This window comes from Dipteris shenzhenensis, chromosome 16, assembly GCF_047967505.1.
Source record: "Dipteris shenzhenensis isolate YYH24624 ecotype China chromosome 16, Dip_SZ_1.0, whole genome shotgun sequence".
Classification (NCBI taxonomy): domain Eukaryota; kingdom Viridiplantae; phylum Streptophyta; class Polypodiopsida; order Gleicheniales; family Dipteridaceae; genus Dipteris; species Dipteris shenzhenensis.
The window spans coordinates 37,668,867-37,678,534 of NC_141611.1; the positions used below are offsets into that span (position 1 = coordinate 37,668,867).

Sequence of the window (9,668 nt, forward strand, 5' to 3'; positions counted from 1 at the left end):
GCGCAGAAGGGAGCGTGGAAGGGAGCGAGGACCTGGAGAACATAGATTAGTCGTACAAGTAGTGCTAGCTACTCTTTTTTGTACTTAAAGCCACTGGCTTGGCTTTGTGCCTCTTGTATATACACTCCTCTGATTTTTTGTACTTAAAGCCACATGACATGGCTTAGCTTCGTGCTATATGTATATACAAGCACTTTTTGAGCTTTCAATTTTATTGCATTTTGGAGTTGTAATGTTTTATTTGGAATTGTAATTAAAATGCAGTTGGGAATTACACAATGTGGATATGGGATTCTTGTAACTATATAGCATACACAACATACACAGTATTCTGTAAAATTAAAAAATAAAAAATAAAGCGCATCTATCAGTGCGTTTAAAAATGCATTTATATACGCGTCTGTCTGTTCGACTTGCGTCTATATGTGCATCTATAAACGCGTTTATAAGCACGTCTATTTATGCATCTAACTGCGCGTCTATACGCGCATGTGTCTGATATATAGATGCGCAATTAGATGCAGGTCTCCAGATGCAAAAATAGACACGCAAATAGATGCGCCCGTAAGTTTTTTATTTAGTTCATGAAACACGTCTGTGCGCGCGTCTATGGGTGCTTTGTCTTGTTGTGGATGTTGAACTAGGTTGTCAATAGTGCTTCATGTCAATCCTTGATAGCATAGATCAACATCATTTGTCAAAATCAAATGTTATAATAATCCATAAAAGGAGAGTGCAAAGGACAAATCTAACCAAGCATATCTTCAATCTACTTCTTTTACCATTTCTTACCACTAAGTGCACACAAAGTCTCTAGTTCGAGAACCATCCCACACCATTGTATGAATTCTTACTATCCATTCTAAGATTGTATATGACAATGAATTTTAATTCTAACTTATATTTTGACATTTTAGAGATGATTAATTTCTGTGAAACCAAGTGAACTTTTAGAGAGTAGGGACGTTGTGGCTCCCATATGTAGAAACAATACAAAAAATTTATATGCCTACACATCATTGACAGTGCTCATCCCGTGCTCATAGGTCTTTTGGGAGGACTCTTATGCCACCAATTCATTCACGTGGCTTTGCCTTGGATTTATGGATTTAGATGCTAGTGATGAGGATTGCATATCCATCTTCATCTTGCCAATGACCATGTTCTTGTATGGGTAAATCACTTATCAAATTATGTCTAGTAATATTGTGCAACACTATAGCTGGCAAACATCGATCATCCATCGTGAAGAACCACAATCATTGATGATGCACATAACTCTAAACCCAAAATCAACCTTGGCATGACACCTCACATGATGGAGAACCTTAAAATATTTTTAAAATGCCCAACACTAAAATATTGGCAGTGGTTATATTGGTCCAACCCCTAACACGGATGTGTTGCACGCATGGCAAAATTATTGCCATGGCTCCGTCAGTAGACCTGCCCACCTGCCCCTTGCTTGCCATGTGTTTGTCTGTGATGATCCCTTTTTTTTTCCTCGATGGCATGATCTCTTCCCCCATTGGTTTTTACACCAATCTGGGCTCTGGATATAAGATTCCAAAAAGGTCCCATGAATATTGAGAAATGGATTTCGAAAGATCCCAATGAATATACAAATCATTGAGAAATGGACGGTCTTGGTCGACAAATTCGAGAAGAAAGCGTGTCCTAATTGCATGTACATACGGCCAAGGGCTTCGAGATTCTTAATGAATAGTCATAGCTTAATATAATCTCATTGGAGCCTAAGTTGTCTAACCTCTTGCAGACCAGCTTTGCTTACATCGCTAATTGAACCACCATTTTGCTTTCTTTTTTTCATTTGCCATCTTACATCGCTAATGAACCACCATATTGCTCTCTTTTGTTCATTTGCCAACAGACACGCTTCTAATGGGAATCCCAAGTCAGACACTCCCGTCCCCTTACGTTCTCCTCTTTGCCCATCTCAGAATATCGTGTTGCTTCCAAAGTCTGATGAATGACACTTTGATCCAACCACGAACCTTACTGGAATCTCATAATTATAAAACCTTTCAATCTCCTTGCCCTGATCACCACCTCAAAGGAACGCTTCCTCACCTTATCTCGGTCTGCATAGCTTCCCACTTCTCTTCTTCCCCCACCCCTTGCATTCTATATAACCATCCAGCTTCAGATTTCTGTGGCGTAGCTCATCAGAGATGATTGTGCTCACTAGAATCTTGTATAACGTTTGCATAGCTTCCCAGTTCTTCCCTATCCTGTGTTTGACCCTCAATCTGATGCAATCCAGCTTAACAGATCGTGTGTTGCCTAGCTGACCAGATCATGATTGTGCTCTGTAGAGTCTTATATAACGTTTGGTCACCACATCTATGTCTGCATAGCTTCCACTTCTTCTCCCATCCACTGTTTTTCCTTGAATCTGATACCATATTCCAGCTTAAGGTATCACGTGTGGCCTAGCTCATCATATGATTGGGCTCACTAGCATCTACCCGTCAACTTTTCGAGAACCACCTACAAGGTTCTCCAGTTACTTCCTCTGAAGCGCTGCATTTCAGAATTATTCTGCCATAATGTGTGGAGAACGGGATTTGCAAACTGCCATGCCTCAGACTGAGGATTCTCTGATTGGCCTCCTAGATTGCTCTGATTATCAAAGCGAGCGGCCAGTGCTTCCAGGGTTGAGCTGTAGCTGTAAGACCACAGTCGCCTCATATGATGCTATAGTGGTGGGTTCTGGATATGGAGGTGCTGTTGCAGCCTGCCGCGCTGCACAGGCTGGGTTGAGTGTTTGTATCTTAGAAAAAGGCCTTGAGTGGCAACCACATCAATTTCCAACATCAATACGAGAAGTTCTACGCACCACGGCTGTTCATACTCCGACAAGTAGTGTAGGAAGCCCCTCAGCCCTATATCAGGTCTGCGCACTGGTGCTAATCTTCTTTCACAACAGCTCTCATGTCAACACCCTCATCTATATTTTTCTAGCTTGGTGTAAGCTACTTTGACGCTTTTTCTGCAATCGTTCTGAACAGTTACACGTCCAGGGAGACTCTTTCGCAGCAGTTGCGGCTGGCCTAGGGGGAGGTTCCCTTATAAATGGCGGCGTTATATTGCCTACTCCAAAGAGAGCACGAAACGATCGTCGTTGGCCAGTGGAGTGGGAGAAGGATTGGGAAACGAATGAGAGTCGTGCTCGAGTTATGCTAGAGCCACAATCCATTCCCTACGATTTTCCTTCCTCCAAAGTAATGGATGTGATCTCCGGTGAGATAGAAGACTGTGTAAAGGACCCGATACAGCTCAACGTGCACATGGAAAGCACCGTCAATGCCTTGGGGATATCGCAGAACGGATGTAAAGCCTGCGGAAATTGTTTTACTGGATGCCCGTACAATGCCAAGAACTCTACGGACAAAAATTACCTTGCTGCAGCGGTGCAGGTAATGAAACCTCAGCGAAGCGCTAGCGAGATATTTTTTGAAGCATTCAAAGATTTTCCTACGCAATCTGCCGTTTAAGCGTTCTTTTCTGCATTTTTTTTCTTCTTTCCCCAGTCGGGAGCGGACGTGCATACTGAGTGCGAAGTTAGCTTTATCCTGAAGGACAGCCCAGAAGCCGAAGAAGAGGAATACCAGAACTATGAGGCTGATCCCACGTCAAACTCTCCTGACAGACAGAAGAGCTTCAAAGGACGACGATGGCGGGTGTACATTAACGATGTTGATTACTTACTTGCAGACTACGTAGTACTGTCAGGTATACAGCTATTTTGCGCCATCTTTGCGAATTTGAGACTGGTTCTCCATTTAGCAGCTGGACAGTATCCCATGCACAACATTCCAATTCTGTTTTCTTTTCCTATGGCTAGCTGGTGTGCTGGGAACCACAGGTATACTGTTGAGATCTAAGGAGAGAGGCTTAGAGCTTTCAGAAAGGCTCGGATGTGGATTTAGTTGCAACGGCAATAACGTGGCCTATGTAGCTGGGGTTCGAGCACCTACGAAGGCTTATGGTCTAACAGGAGATAAATTTGTGGACACTGCCATACCATTTCGCCCGGGTCCGTCAATCTCAAACTCATTTACGTCCTCTCTCGGATTTACAATACAGGTATTCCTCTGATAGTCCGCATTCTTGAAACTTAAAAACACACTCAGACTCGTCTCATCTCAATTTTCCAAAGAGAAGACAATGTCATAATGTACTGCTAGAACGTTGGCTTTCCCTGTTAATTTTTAAACCTGTCACTACTGTTAATTTTTAAACCTAGCACTACATCATTGTTTCTAGGAAGTCAATCTTTTCGTGATCACATGACTACTATGTTCTTCGTTAATTTCGGTCTAATTCGAAAGGATTGTTGGATGCATGCATCATCAGGGCGCAGTCCTCCCTGTTGCATACCCGAACATGTTATTCAAGGGAATTGTCTCTTCTTACCAATTTCAAGGTTTAGGGCATGATTTGATGTACGGGATTCTTGATAAGTTCAAACAATGGATGAAAACACAAGACAGTGAAGCTATAGTCTTGAACACGATGGGAGTAGACTCTGCAGACGGGAAAATTGTGTTGGATACGGAAAGTGAACGCCTTAGATTCTTTCCACCCTACGATGCACTACTTACTAAAAAAATTGTCACTTTTCAAAGGCTCGCCAAGCGTATGGGAGGAATCCTATTTATGTCACGCTATCGTAGTACATCCGTTCACCTTCTAGGTGGCTGCATCGTTGCAAAAGATCCTGAACACGGTGTGACGAATAGAAATGGCCAAGTGTTTAACCCTATGATCTCTCAAGGCCAAACGAAGTTGAATAACGCTCTTCACGTTACAAGTGAAACAAAAGATACAACTCACAAGGACTATTGCAGCCTCCAAAAGAAAGAGGCTGTGCATGAAGGCCTGTACGTTTGTGATGCATCAATCATTCCCTGTGCTGTTGGTGTGAACCCTTGTTTGACCATCACAACCGCGGCAGAACACATCTCCAAGGCCCTTGTAGAAGATGCCGGGCAGTATTTTCGCTGTGGGAAGGAGGTCAAAAGACATCTTTCTGATCTTTCATGTGAAGCATGCAGATCTAGCAAGTCTCCCACTTCTGCAAACATTGCGTCATACTCCGACAGCAAAAGAGCACAATTGGACCAAAGGCTCACTAACGATGTCTTAGCAGGAATTGATCGAAGCGGAAAAAGAGGATCGTATAATACCCATCCTGCAACACACGTCACCAACTTGGCTAAAGAAGATACCAGCAAGTTCATGACTGCCGCAGCGACAGTCCAAGAGACACTCCGTGGGAATATTGATGGAATGCCATGTAGACTTAGCGTTGTAATGCACATGGGCACAACACGAGAAGGGCCCCGTAAAGGAAGACTATTTGGAGATCCGGATTCACTGCTGAGAGGAAGGGTAGGAGGGAAGATGGTCATGAGGGCATTGGATCCACATGTGATACATGTGGTCGATGGAACAGTAGACATGTGCCAGCTCAATCCGCGTAGTCCCTTCACGCAATACATGCGCTATCGTCTTGTTCTAGCATCATCCTCAGGGGCCAGGTAAGGTTCCTTAAATTTTAAGGTAGTGTGGTTGTGAAGCAGCTAGGTCCATAATGGCTGGGGAGATGGGTGTGTGTGTGTGCGCGCGCGCGTGTGTGGTTTTGCGGTTAGTATTAGTAGCTGGGGGCTGTGGATTGGAGAATAGGCATGTGTGCATTGTGTATGTGGTTGTGTTTGGATTTCCTCTGCCAGAAGTTTAGAAATACTAGTGTCCATCAAATTTATGTATTTTAGAGAGGTGGCCGGACACAAAAAATACCAATGTACGGCATTCGTAAACAAGGAAGACATTGTGTTTTTTGTTTATATATAGATTGTGATTTGGGAGCTGTATTAGATGGAAGGTCTATGGCGGTTTAACGTCTTGTGTTTTCAGGTTTATTCTGGAAGGCACAAAGGAGATGCGAGCATTCCTTCTCTGCTTCTTCAGCTGGCAAGAATCCACAACATTGCACGTGTCTTTGCGACAAATTGCCCTTACATACAAAGAGAGATCAACTTCAATAACAGAGAGGCATCCTCCAAAGCTGATGCATGGAAAACTGTGCGTGAGCTTCTTGGGGTTGTTGCGGTCACTCTGCACAATGAAAGGTCCACAAAGAGGGAGGTTTGTGAGGTTATTATCAGAGAGCTTGATTCGAACATATATGGTGAGTGTTCCTCGTCCAATGGCGATTGCAATGGCAGAGAGAGAGTCCAAACTCGCGGGTGTAGAGGCGGAACAGCAGTACCCAATGCATCTTACGCACAATATGATAACAGGTCTGAGGTGACTAGTGTCTTCGCTCTTTACTTGAAAGGCTGGATGTTAGGACTTGTTGGAGGTTAGTTGCATGTAGCAGACCAAGTAATCGCTGCAATTTCTTCAGACCAATTTTCGAGCTAATAGGGAATAAATTTTCTGTTGCGCAGCTGATGGTTTCGAGATCAGCTGCATGCAATGGGTTGCGCGATCACGAATCGACAGGGAGAGCAAGTCTAGAGCCGGGGCACAACCGGTGCTACTACTCAACGGATATTCTACAGAAAGCTTTTGGTTACCTACAGAGAAGCATGACCTTGTGCGAACATTACTCCAACATAAATATGAACCTTGGCTACTTCAACCGCGACTACACCCGAAGAACTCCATTAATACAAGCTTTAGCATTGACGATGTTGCCCGCTTTGATTTGACGACAGGTGAAAACTTTGACCATATCAAGATCAACCATCAAACTTATCTTCGTTTCCATATTCCATGAAGGGCTGAATTTGTTTGCTGATCAACTTCTTTTTATCTTCTGCAGCATTTGCGAAGATCAGGGAGGTTAGAGGTGATGAACCGGTGCATGTAGTAGCGCATTGTGTAGGGGGGCTAGCCATCCACATTGCACTTCTGGGTGGTTTCCTTCCATCATCTGCAGTTGCATCACTTACATGCACAAACTCCTCGATGTACTTTGACGTCACCACACTGGCACGAATCAAGCTATGGCTACCGCTGATACCCGTAAGCTCTTTCCCTCTTGCTCTCCGTTCTTTTCTCCACATTTAATTTTTCAAACAAGGCTAATCATGCGTGATTTTCGACGACAGATATCCATGGCAATCTTGGGAAACGATGTGGTACTACGACTGACAGAAAGGTCCCCAGATAACTGGCGCCACCGTCTGCTGAAAGCTATTGCCAGCGCCATACCGCGAGTGGAGCGTTGTCTTTGTGCCGAGTGCGAGGTCTTCTCAGGAGTGTTCGGCAACACATTCTGGCACGACAACGTCGGAAAAGAGGTCCATGACTGGATAAACAAGGAAAATGTGACGCGACTTCCGATGCAAGCATTTCGGCAACTTCGACAGATCTGCAAAGCGGGCATGTTAGTTGATGCAAATGGAAAAGATAAGTACCTGGGGTGTGCAGAGAGGCTGGCGGTGCCAACAACATATATTTCTGGGGGTCGGCCATTGTTGGTAGCTCCATCTACAACAGAGAGAGCACATGCCTTCGTGCAAAATCACCACCCACAGATCTACCATCACAGGGAGGTGATCCAAGGTTATGGCCATTCTGATCTTCTCATCGGAAAGTTTGCCTATCGTGATGTATTTCCACATATCCTGCATGCTCTTGTGGCCTCTACCCAACAAAACCAGACACCCCTGCTTCACCACCATTGTAGCCACATCGCTTCCTGGAATCTCTTCCCTCGCTCTTCCCCACTTCTTGGTTTCCCTCTCAGATTGCCCAGTAAAATTCTCACCATTTCCATCGTATGCATCCTTCTTCTGCTCTACTTGTTTCATGACTTTGCCAGATCAACCCGGTGATATGTGTCTGTAGCCAGATCAACCTAGTGATATGTCTATGTACTCCAAAGAAATTGCGGTACATAACAGCCACATCGTTTCCTGGAACTTCTTCCCTCGCTCTTCCTCACTTCTTGGTCTCTCTCTCACACTATGCATCCTTCTTCTGCTCTACTTCTTTCATGACTTTGCTAGATCAACCTGGTAATATATTGTGTCTGTAGCACGATCAACCTAGTGATATATGTATGTAGCTTGCTTGAAGATCAACCAATTGATATCTTGACTCCCTCACACGTCGTAAAAGTAAAATTGAGTGATCCGAAGGACGTGATGGTGGGAGCAAATCTATATAATTATCAGCTTGGCCAATCTTGCTTGCCAAGCATTGATTTTTTGTTTGTCACAATCGTCGTTTACAAAGATGATGATGAAATAAATAAAGTTTATAGGGCTCCAATGGTGCCACACCATAGCGCCCATTGATATGGTACATTCTATTGTGGCTAATTCTTTGCCTAATTTGTTACCTCAAATAAAGAAGCATGAATGTTATTAATATGTTCATGGAACCTCACTTCAAGCAATTTGAGAGCCTTCACAATGATACAAGACTTTGTCTTGAGCAAATTTAATGATGGTCAAAGAGTGAAATTTTTCAAAGAAAGGAAGAGATTTTCATATTGACCTTAACTAGTAGTGCATGAGTAACCTTGCCGGCACTATGGTTATATTTGGCTTGTGTCACTACTATGCAATATGACTGACTTGCTAGTTAGCTCTTCCTTTTTTGAACCTTGAGCTTTCCCCTTCACCGATCTCAAGTAACGTTGTTCTAAACCCAATCTTTTATCTCCTTTTTCTGTTATGGAGCATGTAATGAGAAACTCATTTGGTTGCATTATTCGATTGTGCTTGCATGTTATTGCATTCATTTATTGATTGAAGTGGATGTCATATAGTTTTATTTTATGCAGCAAATAATTGCTAATTTGGAATATAATCTCAATTCTATAATTTTTAGCATTTTTAAAAGGAGGTAGAAAAAGAAGTAGGAAAAATTTAGAGATGAGATGCCACACAAGGTCCATTAAACCTAATCCTCCCTCTATATATATTAGGGGTATTGCTTTTCTTATTTGTGGCCAAAGATTAGCACTTTCTGAAACTAAGGCCTCTCGTCGACAAATGGAAGTGATCATGAGTGCAACCTTTGAGATATTATGAACTAGACTATGATCACTTGTTATCATCCATCAATTATGCATTCATCATGGTCATTTCTTTGGATTCCCTACCTCTCGCTCACCGTTAAGAACATGCATTAGAAAAGAGAGGCTTGTTTAAATATAGCTATAAGTTTAAGTCTAAATGTGTTGTAAAAAGAGAGCCCCTAAGGATTCAATTGATGATATGAAGCTCTTCCCCTTTTTAAACAACCAAAAATAATAAAATTTTGCAAATTTAAAAAGTAAGAAAAATAAAAATATATAAAATAAGAAAGTGATAAAACAAAAAATGAAAATCTATCGATGACATATGGGCAATGGCGGCACACTTCTTCTCCCATTATTTACAATATGAGAGAGTGTGCCCTTCTTTGATCAGCTTTGGTTTCATGTATACTTTCATCTCAAGTTTCTTTCATCTTTTGGAGAAGCTTTACTGAATTTAGATCTTCAAAGTTTACTTGTAACCGTTTGCTCATGTGCTTCTTTTGTTAATAGTGATTGTGTTTGAATGACCTACACCCCAACAGGGAAAAACTAGTTGGACAACAACATAAATTATTTATTAAAAACATGTAATTGTTAT

The 9,668-nt window shown here is 42.5% G+C and overlaps 1 protein-coding gene across 1 annotated transcript in view; it reads left to right on the forward strand.

Moving 5' to 3' along the window:
* LOC147892915 (uncharacterized) overlaps window positions 1–7,874 on the forward strand; it is an 84,250-nt gene extending 76,376 nt beyond the window's left edge. Inside the window, exons 5-13 of the mRNA XM_087386819.1 lie at window positions 2,556–2,915; window positions 3,033–3,440; window positions 3,555–3,756; window positions 3,869–4,110; window positions 4,381–5,567; window positions 5,944–6,329; window positions 6,480–6,749; window positions 6,857–7,059; window positions 7,146–7,874. Of these exons, the coding sequence (XP_087242945.1) occupies window positions 2,556–2,915; window positions 3,033–3,440; window positions 3,555–3,756; window positions 3,869–4,110; window positions 4,381–5,567; window positions 5,944–6,329; window positions 6,480–6,749; window positions 6,857–7,059; window positions 7,146–7,874 (3,987 nt within the window). The remainder of the gene's footprint in view (window positions 1–2,555; window positions 2,916–3,032; window positions 3,441–3,554; window positions 3,757–3,868; window positions 4,111–4,380; window positions 5,568–5,943; window positions 6,330–6,479; window positions 6,750–6,856; window positions 7,060–7,145) is intronic.
* The last annotated feature ends 1,794 nt before the right edge of the window (window positions 7,875–9,668 follow it).